Genomic DNA, 18,277 nt, shown 5'->3' on the forward strand with positions numbered 1-18,277 from the left:
ATGCTGCAAAAATATAATTCTTGTTTGAGGGAAAATATGATTAAAGATAATGACTTGCCAAGCAAAAATTTATGTACCTGTGGCCAAAAATGGTTATCTGGAGGTAAGAAAACAAACCCTGATTTTTTAGGTAAATTTCCTTCAGCAGGGGAGAGAGTGGATGGAAATGGGAGGATCAATACTGCATACTTGGAAAACATACTTTTAAAGTAAATTAAAATCATGTTCCTAGACTCTACAGTTTCCAGTTGTATCCTTTTAATACACTTCAATAGTACAGGAGCAGTTATTTAACTCAGAGAATAATGATTAATAATTCAGAGGAATTACTACCTTCCCCCTCCCAAAAAAAAAAAACAACACAAATAACACATAATTAAATAATGTTAGTTTATTTTACCTGTAGCTCCTCCAATATAAACTGAACATAAATGATGATACTGAGAAATATTAGGAAGAATTACTGAGAGATGTCAGAATATCATGCCTTCCAATCCATCCTCCATGAACTTCTTATAAAGTGCCATAAATTTGGCCACAAACGCTTCCAAGTGATAAATGGCTTTGCTACCCAGTTGTAGACGATGTTCATAGTAAGCTGCCATCTGGGCCACTTCTCCTTTCAGTTGTCCATCACAATTATGTAAAAGTTCTGAGAGAAGGCCCTAAAGAAAGATAAATAGCAATTTTAAAAAGTAATAATTAAAAAAATATTAGCTAAACACGCTTTACTTTTCTTATTCAAAAAGGAAGTGAAACTTAAATACTGATATGTTCTCTTTTTTATTTTTGATGGACCAGCAGACTTTATCCAAAAGAACATACTATTCTATAGAGTAAAAATGTGGTAGTTATCTATCATATTTCAACTTCAAATACTTAAATCTACAAGGGTGCAAAGATTTAGTACAAAGATGCTTACTGTAACATTATTAATTATAATAATCTGTAGACAACCTGAAGTCTAACACTTCAGGTTGTAACACAGGGGTTATATCCAAAAAACTGGTATAGTCATACAATGAAATCCCAGTCATGTACCAAAAAGAATGAGGTAAATCTATACTATCATGAAACAGCATCCATACTACACTGCTGAATTTAAAAAGCAAAATAGTGTAAAAGACACTAAAGTTTTGTGAAACATACATTACTGCGTCGCTTCAGTTGTGTCCGACTCTGTGCGACCCCATGGACTGCAGCCTACCAGGCTTCTCCGTCCATGGGATTCTCCAGGCAAGAACACTGGAGTGGGCTGCCATTTCCTTCTCCAATGCATGAAAGTGGAAAGTGAAAGTGAAGTTGCTCAGTCGTGTCTGACTCTTAGCGACCCCATGGACTGCAGCCTACCAGGCTCCTCTATCCATGGGATTTTCCGGGCAACAGTACTGGAGTGGGGTGCCATTGCCTTCTCCGTAAAACATACATATATGGACTCAATTCAATGTGACTTGAAAAGAGGTCTTATGAAAACAGAAGGGGGAATCTTCACTTTTCACTTGATATATTTAGTATCATTTGAATTTTTTCATGTAATTTTAATAAATACAAAGAAATAAAAAGTCTTGTATTGCCTAAGATGTAATAGTTAATCTACAATATCTTTCTAGCTAGAGAGTTGATTAGGTTTAGACCAGACCTAAAGTCGTCCCTCACAAATCACTACCACCTTCTTTAACCTCAATTTTCAAGTGCACTGAGGCTTGCTGTCTAAAATATTAATACTATTCCCTGACTACTTGCATGGATCCATCTTTCAATTCTCCAAGTTTCAGATTAAACATACCTTCCACAGAAGCCATCACTGATCTTCCATAACTCAGCCCTCCATTTTTATCATTTCACCTGGTCACTGCCTTTATAATACTTAGACCATTCTGAAATCCTCTTGCTTCTTGTTTCCCATTCCATTTCACCAAAATGTAACTTCTCTGGAGGAGGCCCACCCTTGTTTCCTTCAACACACTCCTAACGGTGACTGGCACACCTTACAAGCTCCATACAATTTGGACTGAGTATCTGCTGAACTAATGAGCTGGAGAGAAAGAACTGACAATATATCTTTGTGCAGCAAAAGCCATGATACCACATAATCAAACCAAATTGTATGGTTATAGACAGTACAAGATTTGAAATCAGAATACCTTCATTATTATTTCAGGAGGAATACAATGAGTTAGAAGCTCATACAGTCTTCCACGAACTTCAAGGAGCCTGAACAAAACAAAATAATACTTTGTGATGAAAACAGGAGATCATTTTTCCAAGTACCTACTATGCCACCTTACTTTAAGAATTACACATCCCAATACAAACATTTTCTTCAATGGCTTATTATATTTAAGATACATATATGGGAGCTTTTCCTAACTTTAGTTCATTTTTCTAAAATAAAATTATACAACTGTCTTAAAGTCAGACAACATTTATATTCATTTACATATAGACACACACCCACACAGTATTTATATATATACACTGAAAATACAGAAGACTTCACGCATAGTTAAGGGTTGAGCTTATTCACACCATGAATTTTAATATACTTTAATGATACATCAAGTAATATTTTTCTTTCCTTCTCCAGATAGATGATACATAGGAAATGAGAAAATGGTTATGAAAATATTAAATAATAAGTCAATTACAGAAGAAAAGAAAATATAACCATGAATATAACATAATGTTATCAACTCAACTGCAAAGTAAAAAAAAAAAAAATTATGGCAGAGAAACAAAGCTGTTTTGTCATAGAAAGGGCAGTACAAGAGGGTACAGGTGGGCACAAACCCAGGCTGGCTAAGTGAATATGGCCATTTGTTGGAGGGCTCTGTAAGATCATAATTCTAGGCCCTTCTCGTAACACTTTCAGGAAGAAAAAGGGTTAATGAGGGAAATACACATGTAACATATTAAAACAGCAGGAACAAAAGTGACAAATTTTATTTACAAAAGTAACTTAATCTTTATAAATATACTTACCTACCCCTAAAAAAAAATATTGTTCTGAATCTTTACCAAAATAAGACCACATTACGTTCTATATTTCAGATCAATCAGGGAAGTGATTTTTAAAAGATTTCTTCAAAGCAGAAGTTAAGACCCCCTTCCTGAGATTCTAGGAGTATGAAGTTGTGCCACAATGCTGCTGCTGCTGCTAAGTCGCTTCAGTCGTGTCCGACTCTGTGCAACTCCAGAGATGGCAGCCCACCAGGCTCCCCCTTCCCTGGGACTCTCCAGGCAAGAACACTGGAGTGGGTTGTCATTTCCTTCTCCAATGTATGAAAGTGAAAAGTGAAAGTGAAGTCGCTCAGTCGTGTCCGACTCTTAGCGACCCCGTGGACTGCAGCCCACCAGGCTCCCCCATCCATGGGATTTTCCAGGCAAGAGTACTGGAGTGGGGTGCCACTGCCTTCTCCGTGTGCCACAATAAAACTAAGTAAAGTGAAAAAAAAGACTAGCATTTTTTGAGCAACTGCTCTGCACAAGACACTATGACAATAATTTAACTCAGTCACCATATCAGCTATGGTGAGGCATTATCTCCATTTTTTTTTTTTTTTAAGAAAAAACTAAGGCCCGGATGGTTTAAATAACCTGACAAAGTTAACCATAGCAGAGCCATGATTTAAGCACAAATTTGTCTTAGCCCATACCCTTCCAGTGTCTGCCAAAGCCTCTATTTAATCTCTTATCTGTATGAGGTTCACTGCAGTACACTATTTCTCACAAACACAAGTCTCTTTCACTGAAGAGAACATGAAGTTCAGAGAGGTTAAGCTTCCAGCAAAACTTATATAGTTGAAGCAGCGTTACCTCAAGTCTGATTCCAAAGGCCTTAATGTCTCTTGGACATGACAGTATATACCCCAAATAAAATCTGATTCTTAACATATAAATGACAGATGGTATGAAATTATTTTAATAATAATGCATATAGCTTATTTCTGAAAAGCTGATTCACAATATATTTACCTATAAAACTGTACTGTAACAATACTGTGTGCATCTCACACATGCTCTCATGCTTCTCTTAGTCTGAGTTCATTTCTAATGATTTCATTTCTAAAACATTAATATAGTCTACATTATTAAGCCGGTGTCATTATCTCTTGGAGGTTACAAGTGATAATGAGTACAAATTATTCTATCAGAGAAACATGGTATTCTAGAACTGCTTCTGCCTCTTACTAACCAAATGTCCCTGAAAAAAAGCAACAATCTCCCAAAGAATCAGTTTTCTATCTGTAAGATGGTAATAATGCATTCCTCATAGGACTGTTATTTGAATTAAATGAAATAGTGTAAATGTCAGCATAATAATTGCTCATCAGATATAAGCTGCTATTCACATGAGAAAGGTGGAGCAGAGAACCTGCCTGCAAAGGCAGGAGATGCAAGAAATGCAGGTTCGGATCCCTGGGTCGGGCAGATCCCCTGGAGAAGGAAATGGCAACTCACTCCAGTATTCTTGCCTAGAAAATTCCACGGACAGAGAAGCTTGCGGGGCTACAGTCTACGGGGTCAAAAAAAGTTGGACACTACTGAGCACATATCACAAATATCACATTAGAAAATAAGAAATTTCCTAACATGTATAAAAAAAAGAATCAAGACTATAAATATTACAGCTAGACTACACGGTCAAAAATCAGGAGTCATTGGTACTGGGCGGACGAATGTTCAAAATGACACTGGCCATCCTAGTATTTCTGGAGCTTCAAGGCTTTCGGAAATTAAGAGGAATATTTTGCTTTAAAGACACAATGCCATCAAATCCCAAATCTGTTAATCTAAATAGGGAACAGCAGCACTTCTTCGGGACAAATTCATTTATGAGCTGTCAAAATTTGTTTGGAAACTGGAGGAACAGGCAGCAGCAGCAGAATTAAGAAAAGTAATCATCAACTTAAGTCTTAAAAAAACATTTAATAATGTCAAATATTGCAACATCTGTACCTAAATCTCTTTAAGAGTGGGAAAGTTCAACTATTATCATCAATTTTTCTTCTTTAAAATCAGAACAAAAACAAGAAAAGTCACCTTTGGTGTGGAAATATTTTATAAAAGTAAAAAGCTCCTAAGACATGCTTCATTTGATTTTTATTTCCTTAAAACTTGAGATTTCTTCACTACCTGACAGTATTTACAAAATGGAATGCACGCTTTTTCCTAAAGTCAAGGTTTCTTTTCTCAAGAATCTACTTAAAACATCTGGCACTTTTCGAAAACTATTTCTTCAACTAAAATAGATGAAGAGGAATTCAATGCAAACTTTGATAAAATATCAAGTACCGATTTTCTATGACCATTCACCTCCTCTCATCTATTATGGTTGTCCAACAGTACATATTGCAATTTCCTTTGAAGAATTTCTTATAAAAATAACAATTCTCAGATATACCACCCAAAAGGAGAAACACAGTATATTCCTTCTCCCAATTATGTTCACGTAAACCAAGGAAGCTTACATTTCAGTGGTTGCACTCAATCTAGACTGTTTCCTAAAATAATCAATAACCCTCTCTAAAGCCCAAAGATGGGTTTCTCATTTCAGGCAGGCAAAAAAAGTAGGAGACTGTGTCTCAGTGAGCTTACGGGACCTTCACCAGACTTTCCAAAAGTACCAAGCCTTAAGACTGTCACTCTTGATTTGGAGAACAGCCAATTGCCCTCCTCAATCAAAGTCATAACAAATCCAACAGGCTGTGGTTGAAGTACTTTCAGTATGGTCTACTACTGAATAAGAGACCCAAGAAGCAAACAGAAACATCTGTGCAGCAGATATGCATAAAACACTTCCTACATACTGACGGCACATACACAGTATTATTCTTAATGGAGCCTATCATCACACATGAGCATGGGGTCTTCTAGTTCTCAAACCACTATCACACAATCTCTCTTCATTATACAAATGAAAAAGCTGAAGCTCTAAGTTTATAAAGTTACCTGCTTAAGGACACTTAGCTAAAAATTAGAAGAACTAGAAGTCTACACACAGTCTAGTGTCTTTCTATAACACATCAATTACAAAGTTATACAGTGTTATCTTCAATATTAGAAAGCTAGACACATTATGCTATGCATTAATATTAAATCATCCAAGATTCTGAGGGGGAAAAAAAAACCTTAAACTTCCAAAATTTGTTTCAATTTATGTGTAAGTTCCATACTTACATGCCAGTAGCTTCTTAAAAGCCATGATATCATACACCAACTATTCTGAACCATTAAATGTCTAAAACCCTACTTTTTCTTTGGAAGTATAGTATTTTATAATTTAAATTTAATTATAATGCTACATGGCATGGTATCAGTATAAAACAGCTAATCCAGAACTTAGAATATCTGTACTGTCTCAGTGATCAAACTTTTATGGTGATCTTTTATAGTGGTTACCTCTGTGGAGTTTGTTGACTGACAATAGCATTGGCAGTCTCCCTCAGATACACCTCCCAATCTGTTTCAGGGATTTCTTGATCTGCAGTAAAAGGATATCTACATGACAAAAAGAGAACACAATAAATTAAATGAAAGTGGTTTGTATCACAACATGATTCCTGTAGTAACTGACCCCTTTTACTCACTGTTGCACTCTGCAGGCTTCACACATAAGCAGAGCTTTTCTGAGATTTCTGCAGGACTTCTCGGCAAGTCTATGAGCCAGTTGTGGAGGAAGATTTAGACCCTCCTTCTTACACACAGTAGATAACACATGGCAAATCTACAAATAAAATAATTAACAAAAATGAGCAATCTGTCAAACTGCATGCTGAGACAATTTCTGTTAGGAATATTGTTACAGAACCCCAACCTTTCTTTTTTTGGTCACTACCCTACCCTAATCCACTGTTCCTTCAGCAGGAAGCCAGGGGTCTAACCTAGTTATCAGGTAGAGTCAGCAACTAGATGGGCACCTGGAGAAAGATCTGGTCCCAGTTCCACGCCTGGCAGCCTCCTCGAGGCAGCAGGGAGTGGGAGACAAAGGGCCACAGGTTGGTGGAAAAGACACTGCTCACAAGGCTGCCAAGTTGAGCTGTACAAGCATAACTGGACACAATTCAGGCACTAAGATGTGAATGGTACTCATGGGAGAGACGTAACCTGGTGCTGCTTTATAAACATTTTAAACTCTAAAACCCTCAAAATCTTTACAAGTGAAACTCACAATACAATGTCACTTATTATCCCTACTTTGCATAAAATCACCCCAAACCTATTAACAGAAGAAACTTGCTTATTGTGAGAAACTGGCATTTTTACTGATAGCTATTAAGAATGCTATGACTGAAGCAACTTAGCCATAACAGCAGCATTAAGAATGATAAAGAAAAAAAAAAAAATACACGTTATGTTGATTTAAACTAACTTTGGTCTCTGAACTAGGGACTAGGAATTCCCAAATCATCTTCCTGCAAAATCTATTTCCTGAATATTCAAGTCTCCTCTATAAGCCAATTAAGTCAGGTTGAGGTAGAGGCCACTAAATAACTAGCTTTCCCTTAGTTTTATAAAATCCACAATTACTACTTTTTTTTTTTTAATTACTATTTAAAGAAAAAGATAATTTAAAGAAAAGAACATTTTCTATATACTGATATCTAGTATTTACTACTATAATGGTTTGAGTTAGCATCTAGGCCATAGCTATTTCTGAATTGCTGACATAGTTCACTATGTTTTTACAAGAACAAACACAACAGGGATGTACACACAGTATGCATGGAATCTGAACTGAATTCTTCTGAAAAATTTTACTTGACTTACATCTTCAATGCTGGGAGCAGGCACACGAACTGCAAGGCACCTACTACGAATAGGTGGTATCACTTTAGATGTAGAATTGCAACACAAGATCAATCTGCAGGTGGACATATACTTTTCCATGGTTCTGCGCAAGGCATGCTGAGCATCTTTAGTGAGTTTGTCAACTTCCGTCAATAACACAACTGAGTCAAGGAGAAACAAAACAAAATTTTGAGTATTTATCTTTCTCATTATTCAGAGTGAAATCCTAAATAGTAAGCCTAATATACTAGTTTTCCCTTTGGAGAAGACATACAAAAGTTATAGGTATGGTAGAATTTATTTTATTTTTATTAAAAAAAAAATTCTAGCTTACTTCACTCTGTATAATAGGCTCCAGTTTCATCCACCTCATTAGAACTGATTCAAATGTATTCTTTTTAATGGCTGAGTAATACTCCATTGTGTTTATGTACCACAGCTTTCTTATCCATTCATCTGCTGATGGACATCTAGGTTGCTTCCATGTCCTGACTATTATAAACAGTGCTGTGATGAATATTGGGGTACACGTGTCTCTTTCAATTCTGGTTTCCCCGGTGTGTATGCCCAGCAGTGGGATTGCTGGGTCATATGGCAGCTCTGTTTCCAGTTTTTTAAGGAACCTCCACACTGTTCTCCATAGTGGCTGTACTAGTTTGCATTCCCACCAACAGTGCAAGAGGGTTCCCTTCTCTCCACACGCTCTCCAGCATTTATTGCTTGTAGACTTTTGGATAGCAGCCATTCTGACTGGCATGATATGGTACCTCATTGTGGTTTTGATTTGCATTTCTCTGATAATTTTCATGTGTTTGTTAGCCATCTGTATGTCTTCTTTGGAGAAATGTCTGTTTAGTTCCTTGGCCCATTTTTTGATTGGGTTGTTAATTTTTCTGGAATTGAGTTGCAGGAGTTGCTTGTATATTTTTGAGATTAATTCTTTGTCAGTTGCTTCATTTGTTATTATTTTCTCCCATTCTGAAGGCTGTCTTTTCACCTTGCTTATAGTTTCCTTTGTTGTGCAGAAGCTTTTAAGTTTAATTAGGTCCCATTTGTTTATTTTTGCTTTTATTTCCAATATTCTGGGAGGTGGGTCATAGAGGATCCTGCTGTGATTTATGTCAGACAGTCTTTTGCCTATGTTCTCCTCTAGGAGTTTTATAGTTTCTGGTCTTACGTTTAGATCTTTAATCCATTTTGAGTTTATTTTTGTGTATGGTGTTAGAAAGTGGTCTAGTTTCATTCTTTTACAAGTGGTTGACCAGTTTTCCCAGCACTGCTTGTTATAGAGATTGTCTTTTCTCCATTGTATATTCTTGCCTCCTTTGTCAAAGATATGGTGTCCATAGGTGCATGGATTTACCTCTGGGCTTTCTATTCTGTTCCATTGATCTATATTTCTGTCTTTGTGCCAGTACCATACTGTCTTGATGACTGTGGCTGATGTCAGGCAGGTTGATTCCTCCAGTTCCATTCTTCTTTCTCAAGATTGCTTTGGTTATTCGAGATTTTTTGTATTTCCATACAAATTGTGAAATTATTTGTTCTAGCTCTGTGAAGAATACTGTTGGTAGCTTGATAGGGATTGCATTGAATCTATAGATTGCTTTGAGTAGTATACTCATTTTCACTATATTGATTCTTCCGATCCATGAACACGGTGTATTTCTCCATCAATTAGTGTCCTCTTTGATTTCTTTCACCAGTGTTTTATAATTTTCTATATATGTCTTTGTTTCTTTAGGTAGGTATATTCCTAAGTATTTTATTCTTTTCATTGCAATGGTGAATGGAATTATTTCCTTAATTTCTCTATTTTCTCATTATTAGTGTATACAGAGTGAAGTAAACCAGAAAGAAAAACACCAATACAGTATACTAATGCATATATATGGAATTTAGAAAGATGGTAATGATAACCCTGTATGCGAGACAGCAAAAGAGACACAGATGTATAGAACAGTCTTTTGGACTCTGTGGGAGAGGGTGAGGGTGGGATGATTTGGGACAATGGCATTAAAACATGTATAATATCATATGTGAAACAAATCGCCAGTCCAGGTTCAATGCTGGTACAGTACAGGATGCTCGGGGCTGGTGCACTGGGATGACCCAGAGGGATGGTATGGGGAGGGAGATGGGAGGGGGGTTCAGGATAGGGAAAACATGTACACCCGTGGCAGATTCATGTCAATGTATGGCAAAACCAACACAATATTGTAAAGTAATTAGCCTCCAATTAAAATAAATAAATTTATACTAAAAAAAAAAATCTAAGATCAAACACTAGGATAATGAAGTTAAAGAGGTTATTTTGTTGCAGAATCTACTGTAGTCTTTTTATACTTATATGCAGTAAAAATCACCAAGACAAGGATATAGTGTGCTGCATTTACCCAAAATATTTCACTCAGGTGTATACTTCTGTATAAAATCTTAGCATTCTAAGGAATATACTTTGGAAAACACTGTCACAAGAGATATAGCAAATAAGGGATAAAGATACCTGGTTACTCGTATAATAAGATTCTACCTGGTCATAATCAAGGATTGGCCTTAAAGTGTTTGAGAAATTCAGTATATAGGGACTGAATCCAGCACTGTATTAAATTACTTCAAGAAGATGACAGTGAGAGCAGTGCAGCATTTGAATCTCTCCCATAAAAGAACAGATTCCAAGATCCAAGACAACATTTACATTGAAACTAGGTGACAAGCTGTCCCCAAGAACCCTAAATATAAGTAAGTGAGAACAAGAAACTACGTGTGGGAAGAAGTGGCTAGGATCCACCAGTTTTTGGATATCTTCAGAACACGAGAACCTTAAATCACCCACAAAAGCACACTGAATATATGAGCCAAACTGAGAACAGCATCCATAGTGTTCAATTCATGAACAAGAGCTAAGGGACCTTGATGCAATAAGATCTGACAGAGCAGTGGACTGAAAATAACAAAATGAAGCTCTCTTCCAAGACAATGATTCCCAATGACAAATTCTGGAAATCAAACACAAACTGAATAGAATAAATAAAAATAAGGAGATCAATCACAATATCTGACAGGATAGCAGTAAAAAAATAATTCAAAACTAAATAATTGCTAGGCAGAAAATAGCACAATATTTTAAAAACTGTAGTGAGGATTACTCCAGAAATACAAAGCGGTTTCATTAGACGATCCAGTAAGATAATAATGAGAACTAAGAATAAAAATTATAAGACCACAAAGAGTATTTGAAAAAAAAAATTTCTATTTTGAAATGTAGAGATTAAGGAGAAAAGATAAGAAATAGGCTGGAATACATAAGATGATTCACAAAACAGTAAAATGAGCAATAAAAAAAGGTAAAATTATCACAATCACTAAAGAAAAAGTATAGCTTATTTTCTCCACTAAAACTGACAAGGATTAAAAATAATAAATGTTAGACAGAAATGGGCATTCCTAAATACTGCTGGCAGTAGCACAAAACTATATCTTTTTTCAAATGAAGAATCAGGCAAAATATGTCAAAAACATTAAATATTGGCATATCTATCAGAAAACTTGTAAAAATATATGGTGTTATGCACATAATACTGGAAATGTTAACAGTAATGGTCTCTGGATGGTGGGATTATAGCTGATTTGAATTTTCTTTTGTTTAGCAATATATTTAATAATGAACATATAACTTTTGTTCAAAGAATCATTATTTGTAAATCATGCAATTCCCTTTTTAAATTCTTTTTCCATTACTCATCTAAATATTTTACTAATTCTAAAATAACAAATAGGTGGCACGAACAGTTCTCTTATTGACACAATTCAACTCCATTAGACTATAAATTCCTAGGAGCACACAGATTATGTTTCTCTTCTTCACGTCTACATATTAAAAAAAAAAAAAAAAGTGGCATAGTGCTTGGCACAGAACAGATTTAATAATATATTTGCTAAATGGTTGGCATTTACATTCCTCATTATATTTTCCTCTTATACCCATTACTTATAATTTAAGTGCCTGCCTCATCCAAAGAAAAAAAAAAATTATCACATACCTTTAAAATCTTTTTGAGAGCTTGTTTCAAGTTGCTGTGATTGTGCCACTGTTTTCAACATCTCCTGAATTACTACCCGATCGCTATTTCCAGCATCACTATACAAAATAAAAATAGTGGTAAATATATACATGTAAATATTTAATAAGTACTAACCCTTATTTGTAAGCTAAGAAAAATCTTGAAGATCTTCAGTGATTAAAATTTTAAGCAAACTGAGTGACACTACATTCACAAAACTTTAAAAGTAAAGTGTTTCAGGATCACTAATGACTGTGTGGATCACAATGAACTGTGGAAAATTGTGAAAGAGATGGGAATACCAGACCACCAGATCTGCCTCTTGAGAAACCTGTATGCAGGTCAGGAAGCAACAGTTAGAACTGGACATGGAACAACAGACTGGTTCCAAATAGGAAAAGGAGTACGTCGAGGGTGTATATTGTCATCCTGCTTATTTAACTTCTATGCAGAGTACATCATGAGAAACGCTGGGCTGGACGAAGCACAAGCTGGAATCAAGATTGCCGGGAGAAATACCAATCACCTCAGATATGCAGATGACACCACCCTTATGGCAGAAAGTGAAGAGGAACTCAAAAGCCTCTTGATGAAAGTGAAAGTGGACAGTGAAAAAGTTGGCTTAAAGCTCAACATTCAGAAAATGAAGATCATGGCATCTGGTCCCATCACTTCATGGCAAATAGATGGGGAAACAGTGCAAACAGTGGCTGACTGTATTTTTCTGAGCTCCAAAATCACTGTAGGTGGTGACTAAAGCCATGAAATTAAAAGATGTTTGCTCCTTGGAAGAAAAGTTATGACCAACCTAGACAGCATATTAAAAAGCAGAACCATAACTTTGCCAACAAAGGTCTGTCTAGTCTATGGTTTTTCCAGTGGTCATGTATGGATGTGAGAGTTGGACTATAAAGAAAGCTGAGCACCAAAGAATTGATGCTTTTGAACTGTGGTGTTGGAGAAGACTCTTGAGAGTCCCTTGGACTGCAAGGAGATCCAACCAGTCCATCCTAAAGGAGATCAGTCTTGGGTGTTCATTGGAGGGACTGTTGCTGAAGCTGAAACTCCAATACTTTGGCCACCTGATGTGAGGAGCTGACTCATTTGAAAAGACCCTGATGCTGGGAAAGATTGAGGGCAGGAGGAGAAGGGGACGACAGAGGATGAGATGGTTGGATGGCATCACTGACACAATGAACATGGGTTTGGGTGGACTCTGGAAGTTGGTGATGGACAGGGAGGCCTGGCGTGCTGCGGTTCATGGGGTCACAAAGTCGGACACAACTGAGCGACTGAACTGAACTGAAACATACTCCTATACTCGACTACAATTTGATTAACGTAACTGAAAACACCAAACATGTTCTTAAGTTTCAGTTCAGTTCAGTCACTCAGTTGTGTCTGACTCTTTGCGACCCCATGAATCACAGCACGCCAGGTCTCCCTGTCCATCACCAACTCCCAGAGTGTACCCAAACTCATGTCAATTGAGTCAGTGATGCCATCCAACCATCTCATCTTCTGTCGTCCCCTTCTCTTCCTGCCCTCAATCCTTCTCAGCATCAGGGTCTTTTCAAATGAGTCAGCTCTTCGCATCAGGTGGCCAAAGTATTGGAGTTTCGGCTTCAACATCAGTCCTTCCAATGAACACCCAGGACTGATCTCCTTTAGGATGGACTAGTTGGATCTCCTTGCAGTCCAAGGGACTCTCAAGAGTCTTCTCCAACACCACAGTTCAAAAGCATCAATTCTTCGGTGCTCAGCTTTCTTTATAGTCCAACTCTCACATCCATACATGACTACTGTAAAAACCACAGCCTTGACTAGATGGACCTTTGTTGACAAAGTAATATCTCTGCTTTTTAATATCCTGTCTAGGTTGGTCATAACTTTCCATCCAAGGAGTAAGCCACTTAAAAAGAGCCATAGCTATTAACAGTACCAAATACTTTGACACTTCTGTATCCACTAAAGTTAATACCTGCTGCTGCTGCTGCTAAGTCGCTTCAGTCGTGTCCGACTCTGTGCAACCCCATAGACGGGAGCCCACTAGGCTCCGCCGTCCCTGGGATTCTCCAGGCAGGAATACTGGAGTGGGTTGCCATCTCCTTCTCCAGTGCATGAAAGTGAAAAGTGAAAGTGAAGTTGCTCAGTTGTGTCCGACTCTTAGCGACCCCATGGACTGCAGCCTACCAGGCTCCTCTGTCCATGGGATTTTCCAGGCAGGAGTACTGGAGTGGGGTGCCATTGCCTTCTCCATAGTCAATACCTAGTCACAGCTAATTTCTTAGTTACCTACAACTACTCAAAATATAAAAATAACTTGTTAAAACAAATTTGATCTGTATTCTTCTTCTCCATCCCCAAACTAGCAAAGGTGTATGAGAGAACAAGCCTAGACAAGTTGTTCCCAGTATCAGCAGAGTTGATTCAAGGTCTTAGAAAGGGGATGGGATAAGCAAATGAAGTTCAGGATACAAAACAGAACTCTGTAAGCTGTTGATTTATAGGCATTACCAGTCATTTATACCAATACATTGCTTTAGCACTTAAGCCCTGTACCTCACAAACCAAAATAAGTCACCTGGTTATTTAGGTTGAATCTCAATTCCAAACACCTGAAAAACAAACAGCTTAATCTCCAATTGACTATCTGTGCTACAGAAGAACTCTTAATCAGAAAAAGAGGGCAAAGAAATCAGCTTTAGTTTATTTTCTCAAACAGCCATTATGTCCTTCTCAATATTATTAGATCAATATACCCTCTAATCCAAAAACTGAAAGAAAATGGAAAGAATGAACGAGTAACCCAAATTCACTTTATAAAACATTTTCTCAGGCATTTACAAACTTTTTAGACATACTTTGCTCACCAGTTCTGAATAAGTCAATATAACAAAAATTTACTGACTATTCAAAGTACTTTGTGTAACACACAGAGCTTTATAGAGCAAGAACTTAATTATTAAAAATTTTTGACTTGGGGGAGGGGTCTCAGAGAGAAGGGAAAGTGGAAAGGTTCTAGGCTCCCTGTTTCACACAGGGCAGCTTCATTTTCATTCGTTTTATATTTTGTCTCTCTCTACGGAGATCAGCCCTGGGATTTCTTTGGAAGGAATGATGCTAAAGCTGAAACTCCAGTACTTTGGCCACCTCATGCAAAGAGTTGACTCATTGGAAAAGACTCTGATGCTGGGAGGGATTGGGGGCAAGAGAAGGGGACGACAGAGGATGAGATGGCTGGATGGCATCACTGACTCGATGGACATGGGTCTCAGTGAACTCCGGGAGTTGGTGATGGACAGGGAGGCCTGGCGTGCTGTGATTCACGGGGTCGCAAAGAGTTGGACATGACTGAGCGACTGATCTGACCTGATCGGATCCATGATTTTATATCAAAAAAGCATTCTACTCTTTAAAAAAAGAAGTCTGAACACCACTATTCTAAAAATGCTTATTTCTATGTAGTATCCACTTACCTAGGATTAACTTCAAGGTGGTAATTGCTTGCAATAGTGCTAATTTCAATTTTCTTTTTCGATGGAGTCTGTGGACAAACAAAATAGTTATTTTTAAAATATTTACTGGCTATTTCTCCTATTATCTGTATTTCACTCTTTTTTTTTAAGTATATAAACAATTTATGCTTATTAAAGAAATAAAACTTTAGATAATCACCACTAATGTTAGCCCCATTCTTAATGTGCAGGTAAACATATGTGTTTTTATATACACTAGGTCATATCACACATCCTGTTTTTCATGGATCACTTTTTTCCTTTACCTCCAGAAACCTCCAAACTATCCCCAGTTAACAGATCATTATAAACAATCTGCATATGCCCTTTCACAGCCTGTTCCATGATAATACACAAAAATAAACACATACTATTAATAACACATTACTGAATAGTGTCTGTGTTTCTCATAAAAATTGTTTTTAAAGGAGGTAATCATATATATTTCTCTCTGTTTCAAAGTGAAATGCTTACTGTGATGGTCTGATGTTCAATTCTCAATTTTTCCACTCCAACACCATAAAGTTCACGTAGAATACACATAATTCTTGTCTTTTTCCCAGCACCTGATGGTCCATACACTAACAGATGAGGAAAGTCACCACATTGTACCTGGAATAAAAAGGATAAGGCATTTTCCCTAGAGAAGCCACTGCTCCTACGTGTAGAAACTACTTTTTATGTATGAAATATTTTATGTCTCAAGGAAAGTTCGAAAACATGTGTGTGTGAATGAACACAGAGACAGACATATCTTTAACTTATGAAATCGATTATTCCCCCGGAATTAATGCTGTATAGGCTGGATGGCATCACCGACTCAATGGACATGAGTCTGGGTAAACTCCGGGAGTTGGTGATGGACACGGAGGCCTGGTGTGCTGCGATTCACGAGGTCGCAAAGAGTCAGGCACAACTGAGCGACTGAACTGAACTTATATATCTAGCACAGTACATGTAAGATACAACACTATATGCTAGAAAGCAAGAAATCCCAAACCTGGCTGACTATCAGATGTGCTTTAAAATACTTATAATAAAAGACTGATTAAGTCCAGGACTCCATTCACAAGATTAAGATTCAATAACTGAGACTGTGATGACTGCCGTAGTTCGCACTTATACAAAGAGTCCCTTGGATGAGAAATGAGTGCATTTGGTTTTATTTGGAAGGTAAAGGAAAACTTTGTAGGGGAGAAGGAAAGTAAAGTGGGGAAAGGAAGGTAGCCAACAAGTGTTATCAACTTAAAAACCACTCTGGACATCTGGAGCTTGATCCTGCTGGGGATACACCTGAAGCCAGTGTGAAAATACATTACAGTATTAAACCACCCAAGGAATGGGGAAGCTGGAGTATGATACATTACCTCTCCTCAAACCTTTGCTAGTTTGGGAAAGAAAATGGGGGAGAAGGTGTTAATTCCCTGGCATTTCAAATCTGCTTAGAGGTGTCAGCAAGAAAAAGCCTCTAGCAAGTGCAGATGCAGGGAGCCGGAAGTCAGGTCTGTTAATCTCACATGTTAAGAGCAAAAGAACGGAGTAGGATGCTGACAGTTCTGTATTACAGAACACTACGTGTTTTAAATATGTTCACAGGTGATTCTGATGCTCAGTCAGGCCTGGGGATCAGTGCTGGGAAGGTTATAAAAATGACAAGACACAGACCTTAACCTTCTGAAAAGCATAAAATCTTGTGGAGTGTAATTTTATAAATAACCATTTAAAAATAAAGAAGTATCAACAGAAGTGCTGTTAAGTGAACTTTAATACTTTACAAACTTATCTATCGCTGGCACTGAAAGAAGTTCCAGCGATAGATCAAGTGTCAAGGAAAGGAACTATTCACCTAATACAGTGCATGGAAAAAGGAGGTGCTCCACAAATACAGCCTTCATTTTTTAAATTTCGATCTCAGCAAAAATAAAAGTTATGCTGCAAGTGTTTCAGTTTTATTAAGTTGAAGATTAAAACGTAAACAGGTGAATACTTTTGAAAAGTAAATCTATTAACTCAAGACTAACATATTAAATCTCTGTCCAAATATTTATTCCAAACCCTATACAATAAAAAACGGGACAAAGGAAATAAAATATATCCCATGGTTAAGAAAATCAAAGAGGACAGTCCTCAGGGAGACTTTCTTTGTTTGCAAGCACAGTCCCCGGCCCCACAGTCTGTCCCCGTCCCTGTTTTACTGTTCTCTACAGCACTTTACACCTTCTAAAGCCGGAGGGCGAAGCTCCGCTCTCGAGGGGCGCGAAACCCCGGAGTGGCGCACCTCCCCTCCCCCGGCTCTTTCCGCCCCGTCCCGCCGACTCACCAGGTTGCGCAGCTGGGCCGCCTGCTCCTTGTGATAATCCAGCTGTCCCAAGGAGCAGGGCCGGTATTTGTCCACCCAGAGGCTCATTCCAGCCCGAGTTCCCAGGGTCAGACACTCGAATGTCCCGCGCGGGCACCCCTCTCACGGACCCGCAAATAAGTTTTCCCGCGAGCTCCAAATCTCGCGACATCCCTACCGGCGTGTTCGCGTAGTTAGGCACGGAAAGACTACGGAAGCCTAGTTTGGACAAAATTGGTCGCAATGTTGGACAGGCCTATTTATTACTGTTCATTGTTTTATTTAATAATTTACTCTTTGTTCTCACCCTTATCATAGTACAGGAATTATTAAGCAAAACTGGAAAATTGTCTCTGATACTCTAGGAGTCAAATCTGGGTACTTCAGAGACACCACCATTCTGAACTCATTTCATTCGTTCATTCATTCACTCGTTCCTTCCATCGAAACCTACCAACTATTTACCTTGTGGAGTTCTATATTTGGCACCAGAATATATCCGACTTGGGACTTGTCTCACGTGGCAGGGACCAAAACAAGTTCTATTGAGTAAACCGCTAAAATTA

General features: G+C 37.7%; 1 protein-coding gene across 1 annotated transcript; it reads right to left on the reverse strand.

The window, feature by feature from the left end:
* Nucleotides 1-376: 376 nt before the first annotated feature.
* Nucleotides 377-17,888, reverse strand: RFC3 (replication factor C subunit 3). Its single transcript, XM_055542375.1, has 9 exons — nt 17,694-17,888; nt 15,848-15,985; nt 15,335-15,402; nt 11,835-11,932; nt 7,771-7,952; nt 6,591-6,727; nt 6,403-6,501; nt 2,145-2,214; nt 377-665 (listed from the first exon to the last, which is right to left on the reverse strand). The coding sequence occupies exons 1-9, from the start codon at nt 17,778-17,780 to the stop codon at nt 474-476; spliced, it is 1,071 nt and encodes a 356-aa protein (XP_055398350.1). The 5' UTR covers nt 17,781-17,888; the 3' UTR covers nt 377-473.
* Nucleotides 17,889-18,277: the final 389 nt, after the last annotated feature.

The sequence above is a fragment of the Bubalus kerabau genome, chromosome 12, assembly GCF_029407905.1.
Source record: "Bubalus kerabau isolate K-KA32 ecotype Philippines breed swamp buffalo chromosome 12, PCC_UOA_SB_1v2, whole genome shotgun sequence".
Taxonomy (NCBI): Eukaryota; Metazoa; Chordata; class Mammalia; order Artiodactyla; family Bovidae; genus Bubalus; species Bubalus kerabau.

Coding starts and splice junctions, on each gene's coding strand:
- RFC3 (XM_055542375.1), bottom strand. CDS start 17,780: ATGAGCCTCTGGGTGGACAAATACCGGCCCTGCTCCTTGGGACAGCTG. Junction 15,986..17,693: donor CGGCCCAGCTGCGCAACCTG/GTGAGTCGGCGG, acceptor TTTTTATTCCAG/GTACAATGTGGTGACTTTCC. Junction 2,215..6,402: donor AGTCAACAAACTCCACAGAG/GTAACCACTATA, acceptor TGTTTTGTTCAG/GCTCCTTGAAGTTCGTGGAA.